Source organism: Phoenix dactylifera, chromosome 11 (assembly GCF_009389715.1).
Source record: "Phoenix dactylifera cultivar Barhee BC4 chromosome 11, palm_55x_up_171113_PBpolish2nd_filt_p, whole genome shotgun sequence".
In the NCBI taxonomy this organism is placed as follows: domain Eukaryota; kingdom Viridiplantae; phylum Streptophyta; class Magnoliopsida; order Arecales; family Arecaceae; genus Phoenix; species Phoenix dactylifera.
The window spans coordinates 24,561,618-24,576,913 of record NC_052402.1 but is presented as its reverse complement, the minus strand read 5'-3'; the positions used below and the strand labels follow the sequence as shown (position 1 = coordinate 24,576,913).

The window sequence follows — 15,296 nt, the reverse complement described above, 5'->3', positions numbered from 1 at the left end:
GGACAAGTCTGTCAGGTGCGCCAGCGCCGGGTACCGTTCCTTTGTTTTTATGGCGAAAAATCCCCCAGATCGCGTTGGAATAACGAGAATGCCCCCAGGCGAGGACACCGACCAGTCTTCGTCCAGGCTGTTTCCTCGTCCTTTTGTGGCCAAAGGATGGACCGCCTCTCGGCGGGGGACACGCAAGCTTCCATGGGAGCACCGACGAGGGCAGTTTCGTCACATAAAAATATCATCCTCATCCCCTCGCAGCTTCGAGGTCTTGGCGCCACGTCTTCATCCCTAAATCTTTAATTGTGAACCGACCAAAATGTCTTCTCCTTGGGGCGAAGAATCCATCCCCATCCATCTAAGACCACAATTTACAGCTAGTCAATTAGAAGGATGTTGGGATGAATAGAGCATAGAAATATTGGCCACCTCGATCTCGAGCCAGACTTGACTTCGAACATAAACCGTAGAAAATGACTTCGGCCCCGATCGAAGAGCTGATCAGCTGACAGCTGAGGAGCCAATCAATTCAGAAGAATAATCAACATATGTCGATAAGGACTAACAATCCTAACAACCGATAGCCTTACAACCCGTAGTCGTGGCAGCACCACGGCCTGCGCCCCACCAGCACTGCATGCCGCCCACACAGACTAGCTCTCATATCATGTCTGTATTACTGGTCGTTACCTAGCCATCAGTGTACGCCACATCAACCCAAGTAACGACAAATCCGACTCCTCTAGATAAAAGAAAAATTTAGAGAACCTCATGTATGCATGCCATATTACTCATAGAGAACAAAACTCTATTGGGCTCCTTTCCTTCTATGTTGTTGCCTCTCTATTCTGATTTAGATATCGGAGGATCTTCTGTCAAAAACTTTTTGGCAAGTGAACTTCTGGCAGGCCACCAGCACCCGACGCCTCAACCAGGCTGCTCAACTCAACTCCAATAGACCGCAGGGTCATCTAAGTCGCGTTCCGACCTCGGTCTGGATCCTGTGCAATAATTGGTATTAGAGAAAGGGTCCTGCCCAGCTACATCGACATCTAATGAAGGGAGAGACAACTCGCATGAGGTCACGAGGAGCCCATGGTGCATCGCACGTATCGCAATGTCGCGCTCTGACCTCCCTAGGGTTGTTACAGAGCCCGAAATCTGCTCTGCCAAAAGAACCCATTGTACCTGTGGACAATGAGTAGTTCTACCTGCTCATTCAACAGGTGCAGGCGTTGACCGCAACGGTCTAAGGTCTACAATAGGCAGTGGCATGACCAAAGCCGGCCCAGTTATAATCCGACCAGCCCAGCCACCACCGTCAGTCACGAGCGCACCGTATGCACCTAGTCAGCCACCGCTCTCAACACCAAAATTTGGAGTGATCTCGCCAGAGTTGGTGTACTCGGCGAAGTACTCTAGGCCGGAATGGGAAACGATGTACTCTAAGCTCCCATTCTGGTAGAGACTTTGTACAGAGCCTCTCGCCCGTTTCTCTTGCGGAGTCCCCTCCCCAGCAGGATACCGACCTCGATAGGAGAATCGAAGAAATAGGAATCGCCATTCATCAGGCAAATCTTGAAGGAACCGATCCCACCTCAATTCAAGATACCTTAAGTAGAGCTGTACGACGACACTTCGGATCTTCTGAATCACCTTGAGAGCTTCAAGGCTCTCATGATGCTGTATAGATCCACCGAAGCTATGTTTTGCAAGGCCTTCCTTGCAACTCTTCGCAAGGCGGCTTGGTTCCGGTTCTCGAAACTTCGGCTCGAGTCCATCTACTCCTTCGAGTAGCTCATCCGCCTCTTTGTGATGCACTTCGTCTCTAGCAAAAAGCGGCATTGTGGCTCAGACGCGCTGCTCGATGTCAAGTAGAAGGAGAAAGAGACCCTCAAGAACTATATTAGTCACTTCAATGCGGCGATGCTGAAGGTTTGCGACCTGAATGAGTCGGTCGTGATGTTAGCGATGAAGAGCAGCCTATGGCCATCGTGCTTTCTCTTCTCCTTGGAGAAGCGCTTCTCCTCCGACTTTACCGAGATACAAGCATGGGCAGACAAGTATAACAATGTGAAGGAAGCCATAGCCTCCCTAGGGAATTTGTTGGTGGGATACCTCCTCAAGGAGGCCAGAGAGGGCATGAGGAACAAAGAGAGCCAAGGATTGTCTCACATCTGCACGGGAGGGGCTCGTGATGACCTAGGAGCCTTTTTTGAAAGTTTGTTTGAGAGGTATACGCCTCTCACTATCCTGAGGACCCAGATCTTCATGGAGATCGAAGGCTGAGGCTACTTGCACCCTCCACGTCAGATGAAGGGCCTGGCGACCAAGAGAGACTAGAAGAAGTACTACCATTTCTACTGGGATCACGGCCACGATACCAAAGAGTCCATCCAGCTTAAGGATGAAATCGAGACACTCATTCAATGCGGGTTGCTCGATTGGTATGTGTGCACTCGGCAGGATCGAAGAGCGCCCGCTTCAACCTCCGATCCACCGCCCCCGAAGCCAATTAACAATCGTTTGACTGCAGGAGTCATTAACCCCATCGCTGGCAGTCCCGCCGAGGTCCCAAGCACCTCGTGCGAGCGAGCTCCGCTAGAGGAAGATCGAAGCATCTCGACCAAGAGAGCTCGGAAAGCTGAGCCCAAACTAGGAAGGCCCATACTAAGTAATTGAAGCAGAGCAACCAGGGACATACCGGTTGGAACACCCCGACGACACCCCAATACCACGGACTTGGAACTCCGTCTATCTTATTATCAGTATGGCTCATTGTAGTTCGAACTTATTTCCAATAAAAAATTTTCTTATTGTGTTTGTCTTTTAGATCGGAAGACTATGGCAATCATATTTAACTTAGGACACTCCGAGGAAGCCTAGGGCCTCCTCAAGATCGAGCCCACTCGGGATTTCTCTAGGATCTTAGTTTAGAGATTTCTCTAGGATCATACTCTAGAGATGAGAATGTCAGCCCCCACGTCGAAGGCTTGGTGTGCCGACCAACCTCTTCAGGTTGAAAATGGCCCACGAAGAAGGTTGGCCCCCACACCGAAAGCTTAGCACGCCGACTGACCTCTTTAGATTAAAGATGGCCCAAGCAGAAGAATGCCCCCCGTGCCGAAGGCTTGGCATGCCGACCGACCTCTTTAGATCGAAGACGGCCCAAGTAGAAGATCGACCCCCGCATCAAAGGCTTGGCATGTCGACCAACCTCTTTAGGTCGAAAATGTCCCAAGTAGAAGACTGGCCCCCACATCGAAGGCTTGGCATGTTAACCGATCTCTTCAAGTCGAAAATGACCTAAGCAGGAGACCGACCCTTGCACCGAAGGCTTGGCGTGCTGGAAGACATCTTCAGGTCCAAAATGGTCCGAGCAAGAGATTGGCCTTCACACTGAAGGCTTGGCGTGTCAATCGACCTCCTCAGGTCGAAGATGCTCTGAGCAAAAGATCAACCCCTACATTGAAGGCTTGGCATGTCGTCGACCTCTTTAGGTCGAAAATGGTCCGAGTAGGAGATCGACCCCCGTGCCAAAGGCTCGGCATGCCAATCGACCTCCTCAAGTCGAAAATGGCCCGAGCAAGATACTGGCCCCTGCACCGAAGGCTTGGCATGCCAACTGACCTCCTCAATTCGCAAATGGCCCAAGCAGGAGACTGGCCCCCGCGCCAAGGCATGGTGTGCTAACTGATCTCCCCAAGTCGAAAATGGTCCAAGCAGGAGACCGGCCCTTGCGCTGAAGGTTTGGCATACTGACCGACCTTCTCAAGTCGAAAATAGCCTGAGCAGGAGACTGGCCACTGCGTCGAAGGCTTGGCATACCAACCGACCTCTTCAAGTCAAAAATGGCCCAAGCAGAAGACTAGCCTCTGTGCCGAAGGCTTAGTGTGCCGATCGATCTCTTCAAGTCGAAAACGATATGAGCAGAAGACCAAGCCCACTTGGAATCCCTCTAGGACCATAGTCCATGGATGCCTCTGGGCTATAATCCAGAGATGAAAGGAGATATCCCGGGCCAACCTAGGACCTCCTTCAACCAAGCTTACTCAGAATTCCTCGAGAGCTGAACTCCAAAAAGATCGACCGAGGAGCTCGAGATAAGCTAAAGCTCCACAAGAAAAAGGGTTTAGTGTGACAATCCGAACTCAAACCAAGAAATGAACAAACACAAGTAAAGGCCGAAGTCAGGTACTTTAGAAATTTCTTTACTTTTAATTATCTTTTAGTATATACATTGACCTCAGCAGAAGTCGAGCTAAAAGAGTTACAAGAGAAGATCAAAGCTTGGGGCGATGACATGAACTCAGACAAAAACTAAAGTCAGGTACTTTGAAATTTTTTACTTTCATTAAAGTTATGAATCTTTACACTGACCTCCACAGAGGCCGAACAAAATAAAAAGTACAAAGATCTTGGTCTATTCAAGCAAAAAGAAGAAAAAACAAAAAAGGCACATGCGGAACCTCACTCCTGCCCTTCGTTGCTTTCGCCATCGCCATCGCCCCTACCATCTCTCCCATCATCGACGTCAGTACCTTTGCCGCCTCCTCCACCATCGTTGTCGTCATCGAGACCGGAGAAATCCATCCTCAGGAAGAGCCACTGAGCTTGTGCTCGACATGCCTCAAAGCCTTTTCCGAAGGCATTGGGTGCGTTCTCCAAAGTCTCCTCTCGAAACTCCTCCGAGGTGCGATACTCCTCATCTGCCTTTGTGACCTTTCTCTCGGCACGGATGACCTGCTTCCTGGCTTTGGCAGCCTGCCGATCGGCCTCATTGGCCTACTGCTCGGCCTCATGGGCCCTTTGCTCGACCTGGGCCAACTTCACAGAAAGCTTCGTTGCCCTCTGATCGGCGGCTTTGGGGGCCTCCCAAGCTGCAAATAGTTGGGCCTCCTTCATTTTTGCCTCGATTTGCGCGGCCAAGGCATGGGTTTCTGTCGACCTAATCTCATCCTCGACCGACTTGGCCTTCGCCTCAACCAGCTCGGCTCGCTCTTCGGCAGCTTCCTACTTTCCCTCGAGCACCGAGCAACGCTTCGAGAACCTCGTAACCATTCGATGCACCTCGCTGATCGCATGGGCATGTTGGAAAAGAGAACAATAGTTAATAGCTGAATTAAAGGACATTATGAAAGTTTGCAAGTTAGAGATCTACTCGGATGACCGTTGTAAAAGCCTCATCGAAAAACTCGGTGATGCCAACAAAGTGCATAGTCTCCTTATCGGCCGGGAGCCACATGATGTGGACGAAGTCCATCACCACCATGGGATTCGCCAGAGCCAAATCTGACTCTCACACAAACCAACCCCGGGAGTAAACCATGAGGGCACAGTCCAGAGCTGAAGGGCACTCCTTGCATGCGGACAATCTCGAATCAGAGCGAGCCAAGTCGCAAGCCTCGAGGGACGATTGGAGTGGAGACATGATAGTAGTAGAGGTTTGTGCCAGGCCGACCCCCTTCTTAGGGGCTGACATGATTGGTGACACAGCGTTGGCCTTGGCATTGGACCTCGCAGTCTCCCCCTAAGGTGCGAGCAGCTTGGGGGATACCTCGAGAATCGGAGCTTCGACGACAACCTTGGTGGCAGCCTCAGCGATAGTAGCCAAGGAGGACTCCCCCCTCGGCCTTTTCTTCTGGGGAACCTCGACCTCGGTAGCCATGCCCTAACCTCTTTTTTATTCTTCTCCTTTGACGAATCAACGTGAGGTCAGTCTTTATGGCAGCGAGAATAACAAAACTAGGGAGCATGTCCGAAAAGAATGCAACAAGGCAAGAAAATAGAGCAAGAGTTCAAGAGGAGCTTACCTAGGGCCGGAGGAATAGAAGGACATTTGGCTAGACAGAAACACCTGTCTCTTTGAAGGTAGGAGGACATCCCTGAGGGTTGCGATGGATAGAGCCCTCCTTAGAGATCATCAACACTACCATGGAGACTTCATCCGGGACGGCTAGGAACATCTAGGACATCCGCTTCGTTGTTGCAGCGCCCAGACTCACTGTTGTCTCTTGGCAGCTCCCACCCTCCAACAATTTCAAGATAAATTTTGATGGCAGTGTGTTGGCAGATGGAGATATAAAAGGTATCGGTTTTGTGATCAGGGATCACAACTCCAGATTGATTGTCACATGAGGGGTTGCACCTGTGACATGACAGCAATTGGGGTGGAGCTCAAGACAGCTTGGGAGGACATCACCTTTGTGAGGATATTCTAGAGGCTGACAACATTTTTTTAGAATGGAACTCAACGATGCTGGTCGAGTGGATTCGGGATGAGGAGTGGAGGGGTGATGGCCACCCACTACTTAGGGATATCCACAGGATAGTGCGAGATTATGACTCATTTCAGGTTGCTTATGTGTATTGGGAGACAAACAAGTTGCAGATTGAGTTGCCTCCTTCATTGCTCATTACTCGAAAGAGGCCTTTTGAATTTGTTTTTATAGTTGCTCATATGGCCGCATTGTACCCAAAAAATAATAATTAAAAAAAAATAAAACGCTATAAATACCGCTGCCCGATAACCTTGGATTTACGGAATCTCAGGTTTTGCCTTTTCGGCTTTCGCTTCCCAAAGGACGACGGACTCCTTTCACCCTTCCGCTTCCTCCTCGTCGAAGAACCCTAGGTACTTTATACCCACAAAAAAAAAAAAAAAAAAAAAAAAACTAGGTATCTATAGTTGCCCTTCGTCCCCCGCCCTCTTCTATTCTCTCTCTCTCTCTCTTACTGCCGCGTTTCTTCTATGCCCTTTCCTGCGAAGTTTTCGTGATTCAATTGAGCTTGTTGTAGAATTAGGGATTTCGATTTGGTCCCACGGGGAAATTCTAGCTTTGTTGTACTTAATTATTCGTAATCTAGGGTTTTGAAGCTGTATATTATTGGTAGTCTTCGATTATTTGGTTTGCATCGGAATTCTTCATTTTGCTACAATTTATTGGTAAGTGTTTGTTCGAAAAGATATAGCTGTTCCATTCTGGGGATCTCTCAGTTTTGATAAAATATCTATATTGGTGGGATTTTTGTATGTTTAGGAGAGTATTTTGCGTGTAATTTGATCAAAATAGGTGTTAATTCTTCGCAGAGCCTTCTGAGTTGGAGGAAGAGTATATTTGGAAGCTTTTACGTTCTGAATTGCGATTGGGATCTGTTGACTCTTCGGATATGTAGGCAGAAGATTTTGAGCAGTTGACGCAGATCTTGACAGTTGGAGTCAAGACCTCTTGGTGTTCCGTGAATTGCTTGATTGCTGATCTCTGCTGGGAGATTCTTGAGAATTTGTTTGTGCTGTTTGGGAATTGCTAGTTCGATTGGGGGTGGCTTCACTAAATCAACCACGGCTCTAAGCAAAGAATACCGTCTTATTATTAGAAGGAGAAGAGAATGCTTGCAAGGTTTCCCTAAGTTTTTGCTTGCTTCCCCTTCTTTCCATGGTGGACGGGGTGCCCTACCATCTGCTGGTGGGCATCCTTCAGATCTGACATTCCTCGCTGGCGGTGGTCCTGAAGCTTGATCAAGCTTTAGTTTTGTAGATTTTCTAAGTTAATAGTGTAATTGAGCATCGTAAAAGTATGGTATCAGTCACTCAGATTGAAGGGGAATACCCATTTCCGAAGCAGAATGCCGGCTCGGAACAGTCCAAATGTCACAAAATGCCTTTCGCAGGTTTTCCTTTTCCCCTTGTTGCTTTATGTTTCATCCATGTGTTTTCCCCTTTACATTATTGTTAACGTGTCCACTTAATTGGAAGATACATTATTCACATTGGAAATGCATGTTGGCTTTTGGTTTCTTTTTATTGTCTTATTAGGTTAGCCACAGAGTTCTTTTAATGCAATTTATTGTATGCTCATTAGCATGATGTGCTTATGTATAGAAGCTAAAAGGTTAATCTGCACCTATTTGAATATTTTTTTGGCAGAATCTTGCTTTTGTTTCTTTACTTTTTTCCCCTTTAATCAGAACATTTTCTTCCATATATTTGGTGTTAGATCTGTATCTTTGTTCTTTGCTTGTTCCTTATAATATAATGTTATTTGGTTCAGAAAATAGCCAGATAAAAGTAAATTATCTACTAACATGAGGAATGGTGTTAGAAGCCTAAAATTCTATGAACAGGGAACATGCTCAAGTCACATGATAGGAGAACGTAACAAACCTCAACTGTGTTTCTCTATTCAAACATGTGGCTGGTATTTGAGCAATCTTGTTTTCATAAATAAATATATGATGAACGGAGCTTATTTTTCAGTTTTCTTGCTTTTTGACTGTATTCAATTATAGAAATGGATAAAAAAATTTCTCTTCATCATCAATCTTCTAGATTTTTTATGCCACTGTTGCTCTTTTTCATTAGTTGTCGTGGCTTTAGGGAACTAATTATGATGCATATGCCAGGCAATTGGCTAATGCTAAAGCTTTTACATATATGATAAACTTTTAAAAAATTATGGATTATGCGCTAATATCCCTTCTTGATAAAATTGTTTAAGATCTATTTAGCATATAACATTCTTAATCTATATAAGTTGAAGTTTTACCATGACCAACAAGTGACCATAACTTTGGATTTTGGAGGATGTGGGACTCTTCGTATGCATTGAATCATGGAAATCCCAACTTGAGGAAGAGTTTCGTCTTGGGCCGCTTCCTTCTCAGAGTCCAGTAGTGTTAGGATCCCTTTTTATAGAAGTTTGGCATGGTTTACACCTCTATGGAGGAACTCTTATTATGATTACAATGGAAATTAAAAAGCTGGGAGACTAGTTGCTTTTATAGTGTTAGGATTAGGGTTGGGCTAAAAGCATTGGAGCGCCTACATGTTATTTCATTTAATGATTGATACAAATGACTTTGGATGATTTAACTGTATGGAAGATATTTTTACTTATAGTTAAAAGGAAAATATAAGAGTGTGTTTGGTAGGGGTTTTAACCATGGAGTAAGCCATTTATTCCATGGTATTCCTACCAAACACCAAAATTGGGGCGAGGAATAGGCTTATACGCGGTAAACCCTTGTCAAAAGACATAATCCTATTCTCAGGGCGTACTGTACCGTACCGGTTCGGTACCGATATCCGGTATGGATGGCGTACGGATACTCAGTATGCCAAAAAAAAATTTGTACCATATCGTGCCAACATTGTGCTAGTATGGCATCGGTAGGAGGTCCGGTACCGAGACGGCGAACCTCCTATTAGCTATTACTCTAATTTTTGGGGCCTTCTTATCCACATGATTAGCATTTTACCCCTCTCTCCTTTGATTCCTCTCCCTTCCTCAAATCCCTCCCTCGTGCTTAGCATCGATGCTTCTCCTTTGTAGGGTCTCTTCTGGCTACCGGCAAAGCCCATTTGTCTCAATGACGATCAAATCCATTCCTTCGATTAGGTTATTAGAGTTTCTTAGACATCAAGGGTGGAACTGCTCTTCGACATTCCTTTCCCTTTATTCTCTTCTGTCGGCTGCTTGACGCGCCACTAGGTTGTCTGTCCCATTGTCGAGAATCTTTGTACCTACTTCCAGTTGACTGTCTTGTTTTGGTCTTTGTTCCATCGCCAAGGTATGGTTCTCTTTCCCTCAACTTGATATATTCGTTTTTTTGATGAATGTTGATGAACGATTGAAATATTGGGTTGATGATTGCAAATTCTTTGTTCCTTAATTGAGTGATCCAAGTGTTGATTTTTTTGAATGTCATCCTATGCCCATGATATGCTCCATAGAGGTTCTAATAGGGCTTAGGATGGATGATGCTTGGTGATGGATTAGTTTTCCCATGTTTCTTGTCCATTTTAGATGGATTTGCACAAGGCAACACTCTTAGATAGTTAACCATTTTTTGTTTAGAAAGTATTAGCCAAAGTTGTCTATCTCAGGGGCTTGGGCACCATGCGATGGATAAATTGGAGGGCGTGCATGGTGGGCATCGTAATACTACCACATTTCAATATACATTCATATGTGGCTATTTCTAAATAAACAATATATGAGCATTCGGGTCATTACTACATTCTACAAGTTCAGGAGGTAGTGGGAAGGAGAGGCTGCAGTTGGCAGGTGGTTGCACCCACGTTCAACCTTGCCTCATTATACTTGGCCATTTTTCACAAATGATGGAAGGGCAATTTTGTCCAAACAACAAAAAAACACTGCATCTCCCCTCAACGTATTACACTAACCAAACAACATATACCATACTTAATTATCCAACCAAACGCATAAAATTCTATTTCTCTAAGCAAACAACATACCCTATACTTATCCATCCAACCAAACACACAAAAATCTTATTCCAAGATATAGTCTTATCTCTGCAAACATACCCGAATAACCTTCCATTAATCCTTTAAAATTTGTCCCGCAACCAAACACAACCTAAGTCTCCAGGACATATTGTCAGCAATCAATGACCACATCAAGTGGGCATTATTACTCTTGATATCTTGAATCATGCCTTTCTATCAATTTTATTATATTTTCTAAATTCTAATTATATCTTCGCTCCACCACACATCCCATACTATGTAAACTAATATTCTAAGGATATTTTAGGTTCATTTAAATGAGTAGTGGAATGGAATAGGAATTTCGACTTTGGTCTCAATCCAATCTTTGTTATAGCAATAAACAAAAGAATCATATATTTTTTTTATCACAATTCCTTCAGTTGAACGAACAGGTGTTCCACTCATAATTGAGAGCGGTGCTCATTTCCATAAGAATAGTAATGAATGATATTTTTGGTAATGAACTAATTAACAACATTTGAGGTATAAAATAGCAACAAATAATATCTTTGACATAAATTAATAATAGATGATTATAATATAAAACAAAAAATAATTTGATTAATATTTAATTAAAATTATTATTTTATTAGAAAATGGTGAAATCATCAAGTAGCATTCAATGTAATATTTATATACTGGCAAGTGAGCATTGTGCAATGCATGTTAAAGGAAAAATTATTAAAAACAAAAATATGAATCTAAATAGGAAATTAAAATATATGAGAGTTAAAAACAATTAAAATAATAAATTTAGTATAAAATATTAAATAAAAATGTATGAAAAATCTATATCTTTCACAAAGCATTAAACAAAATGGAATGGAGGAAAATAATTCATGAGGGCTGAGTCCAAGTTTAGGATTAAAGCTTAGTTGAGTTGAGTTATGAAAAATAGAGTAACAACATACCTCACTAAACTGCCAAAGAATATAAAATAAAGCATAAGAAAATATTTTACTTAAAAATTATAAAATATGAATAAATGTACGATCAAAAAATTATAAGAATATAAATAAATAAAATAATTATAATTATAGAATTAAATTTAAACTATCAAATTAAACAAATATCATATACAGGTAAAACAAAAAAAAATTAACACAAAAATAGAAAGTACAAAATCTAGAATATAATAAAATATAAGTCATAATAAACAAAGAAGATACCCAAAAAGAAATAGAAAAATATTAAATAAAGTGGAAAATATAAAGTAAAAAAGAAAGTTGTTGCTTAAAAGTTTGTCATATGGATATATAATATACTAGTCCCTTAGAAGAATTACAATGATCATTTTTGTAAGGTTTAGTTCTATTCCTTAGTCAACGTTATTTAGAAAATTTATATAAAATTGATTACATTCTAATATGTAACTAGCTAAATTAAATATTAGAATTTAATCTCTGTTCCTTTTTCATTCATTGGTTTGTTTCATGCCTAAACAATAGATTAGGAATCCTGATTCCAATTCCTTGACTTCCACTCCATTTGTTTAGTTGCTTTACCTTTCTCTATCTTCATGCCTCCCGTGATGATGACATGGCCAATGTCACCTTCCTAACCCTTTTTGTAGGAAATAGTCATCTTTCTACTTATATCCATCTTACATGCTAGTCTTGGTTTTTCTCTAGTAGAAAAGAGAAGAAAAGAAAGTTGAGAATTTCCCATTGTTTGGTTGCAACAAGAAAATCAAGGCGAAAGTTGTTAAGATCTTTTCTTGCTTGGCTAGGATAAGTCTTGTCTTAACTAAATTTTCTACAGGAGACTTGGTTTGCATTTCTTTCTTAAAATTGCTACCCAAGGTTCGTCATACCGGGTACAAACCAGCTAGCTCTTCTCCGTCGGAGCCGGAGAAGAAGAAGAGAAGGAGAGAGAGCGCGGGGAAGAGAGGGATAGAGGAGACCCGTGGTCACCATCGGAGAGCCACGAAGGGGCGGCGGAGCTCCTGGGGGGGCGGGGGAACCCTTGGCCGCGTCCCCTGTTTTGAAAGAAACGGGGAACGCGGCCACGGTCTCGACCTCCGCGAGGGTTCTGCCGCCCCTCCCCGGCCTCCGCCGCCCCTCTCCGACCTCCGCCGCCCCTCCACGGCTCTCCGATGGCGGCTACAAGTCTCCCTCCCTCTCTTCCCCGCGCACTCTCTCCTTCTCTTTGTCTTCTTCGTCTCCGGCACAGAACCGGTCCGTACCGGTTTCCACTGTTTCTGTGTACCGGTTACAGGCCGGACCGGTTCGAACCGGCCGGTTCGTCAGACCTTGTTGCTACCTCTTAGGAAGGAAAAATTTTGGCCCCAAATTTTTTTTCCTAAATTTTCCTCTTGATTTCTTTCAATTATCAAACATTGGAAAAGAAGATTCGACCATAACTTTCTTTTCTTTCACTTTCTCAGCAGCTAAATAGAGTCTAAATGTTTTCATCCTTTTATCCACTATTTTAGTCTTCTTCTCTATCAGAGTAGTTTGGAGAAATCATAGTTGATGGTATGTTGGAGGGGTAGCAGGATCAAAAGGCTCTCCAATCATATATATATTCTTTCTTCTTCTGCCTTCCCTCCTCTAATGATTCACATTACACTTCACCTTACAAGATATCATATGAGAAAGTATCTTAGCAACCAACCATTCCCTTGTTTTCCCACTTCCATAGATGGGAAAAACACAAACCCAACTGTCAGCCCGAGAACTGGGTCTAGGTCTAGTTCAGCAGGGAAAACAGAAGTGTACACAGCCATTGCTGGGCTGTTGCAGGCTATTCCAGCAAGCAGATCTGCTAATCGGTTTCCCTTTTTGAACTTGTGAGTGGCTTTCCAATCAGTCAAATTGTGAAGCATTCTTTGAATACCAGCATATATGGATGCATAAAGGCGGGGGAAAACATCACCTTTGTATGTAGAAATTTCCATCTTTAACCCATTTCTCATAAAAATTCATACAGATTCTTGGACAAGATGTTAACAATTTGCTATTTTGTGTAAAATCTCAAAATAACACGTCCTTTAAAAATCATGGAGGGGTCATCCTAGTTGTTTCACTGGTTTAGTAAAGTTTAGCTCTTGTTGGAATAAAACTTTGAGCTGGCATGCTAAGCACCTAAAACTTAGTCTAATTTTGTGTTTGATGTTGAGTTGTTTTCCTCTCTATTTTCATCTACAAGCAATATTAACTAAATACAATTTTTTCAATTTTTTGGACGATTTTCAGGTATTACAACACATGTTTACCAGCTTGGTAGTCCTGCTGAAGGGAATGGTGGCCTTGGGGGCTTTTCATACACTGCTGAAGATAGACAAAGTTTGCTGGATGCCCTTCTTCTTTCTCAGGTAAATCACCTTGATGAATTTTCTGTCTATTTTTGACTTTATTAAAAACTATCTTTTGAATCTATCAATTGTTACCTTTCAGTGGGAAGATCATGCATGGAAGGGTCAGCTCAAGTATGATGTTACTTCTTGTGAAATAAAGGTGCTTTTTCTGATGCTAATTAATGCAACTATGTTTTTGTTTTAATGGTCTTCCAGAATTACTACAAGCCCCAATATATGATGCCTCTGCAGGTCATTGGCGGTGGAAAGAATTTCATCACTCAGTTGAATGAGAATTGGAATTCTAATTTCCTAACAGAATTTGAGAACAATGTCCTCCAACCTTTGGAGTCTATCAGGTCGAGTTATATGAAAACTCACAAGGAGGATATACTTTTTTGCATCGCACATGGAGAAAAGGAAAGCTCTGAGATTATTTTTTCGACTGTGGTACCAAAAGATGGAATACTGGTTTTAGTTAATGTAAGTAATTAGGCTATATTTGTATGATGTACTTGTAAACTAGCTGTTCAAGATTCTTTATGATTCTGTCATTGAGTTTAATCTTCTTTTGTAAGGCAAATCCTGTTGAGTATGGTCATGTTTTCTTAATACCATACAAGATCCATCAATTGTCCCTGTCTCTGGACAAGAAGATGTTTGGATTGATCACACGGATTGCTGTTGAAGTAAATAATTGCTCTTTCCGTATTTTCTTCGACCACAGTGCTTCTACTTGTTCAGATCAGATATATTTTCAGGTAATGATTTTGCTGACTGTTATTGTGTTTTGCTGGGCTTTAGCTTGTTATCAAGATTTTCTTCTGTATGTACAGTTCAGCAAAATTTTGACCCTTAAAAACTGGCTTAGGTATGTAAGGTCGAGTTCTCATTGTGTTGATTTATGTTGTATGTTTAATAGGATTTTGCTTGGAAGTTTACATTGTAAAGGCCAGTTTTAGACTGGGATTGGTTGAGCCTTATTTTAGATATATGGCTTATGCTTGGAATAGGACTGGATGCCATATTATAGAATTCAGGTTAGGCCTGGCTGCCCCAGTTCTTCAGTCCAGACTCATGCAACTTAACCAGCTTGACACTTTTGATCCCCAGCCTGACAGAAGTTGTGAGTAGTATGTAACATGCTGAGGTTGGTTTAGATATGGGTTAACCCAACCTGAGTATCACCCCCAGTATATTGTCATTGACCATGACCTAGAATGGTGTCTTATATGTTTACAAGCATCACTAGCTAAAAAGGATTGATCGGTCATGCCTCAGTTTGTCCAATGCATTAATCTGGCCAGGGTTTGGAGCACATATCCTAGCTTCTATTGTTAGTCTGTGTTGTGAGTTGAACATTATATACTAAATTGTCATATGCAAAGAGGTCTCTCACATATGAGATACTGTATGCGTTTCTTAAATCCTTGTGATAATGTTATAAGAAAAAAGTGGTTTGAATCTACTTAATATTATTATTAGTATTATTATTTATTTGAGAAGTAGGACGGGAGAAATCCTAGCCAAGATCCGAGTGACGGGGGGTCTGTTTTTAGATACCTTTTTAATTTTTTCAGTTTATTAAAATGCAATAAGATTATTGGCATTTCTTTCATAAGAAAATGTTCTTGAATCTCAATATGATTAGGAAAAGTTTTTAGCTGTTCCAGCATTCTTATTGTCTACAGAATTCTTGAAATAGTTATA

At 42.5% G+C, this 15,296-nt stretch overlaps 1 protein-coding gene across 3 annotated transcripts in view; it reads left to right on the top strand.

Annotated features, from left to right (window-relative positions):
• The first annotated feature begins 6,512 nt into the window (after nucleotides 1-6,512).
• LOC103710494 (GDP-L-galactose phosphorylase 1-like) overlaps nucleotides 6,513-15,296 on the top strand; it is a 31,520-nt gene continuing 22,736 nt past the window's right edge. Inside the window, exons 1-6 of one of the 3 annotated variants that reach the window (XM_008796215.4) lie at nucleotides 6,513-6,625; nucleotides 7,082-7,662; nucleotides 13,486-13,604; nucleotides 13,687-13,746; nucleotides 13,839-14,069; nucleotides 14,165-14,347. In XM_008796215.4, the coding sequence (XP_008794437.2) occupies nucleotides 7,569-7,662; nucleotides 13,486-13,604; nucleotides 13,687-13,746; nucleotides 13,839-14,069; nucleotides 14,165-14,347 (687 nt within the window). In that variant the 5' untranslated portion in view covers nucleotides 6,513-6,625; nucleotides 7,082-7,568. Of the gene's footprint in view, nucleotides 6,626-6,697; nucleotides 6,938-7,081; nucleotides 7,663-13,485; nucleotides 13,605-13,686; nucleotides 13,747-13,838; nucleotides 14,070-14,164; nucleotides 14,348-15,296 lie in introns of those variants that run through there. The other 2 variants (XM_008796216.4, XM_039131956.1) reach the window with 2 other exon arrangements.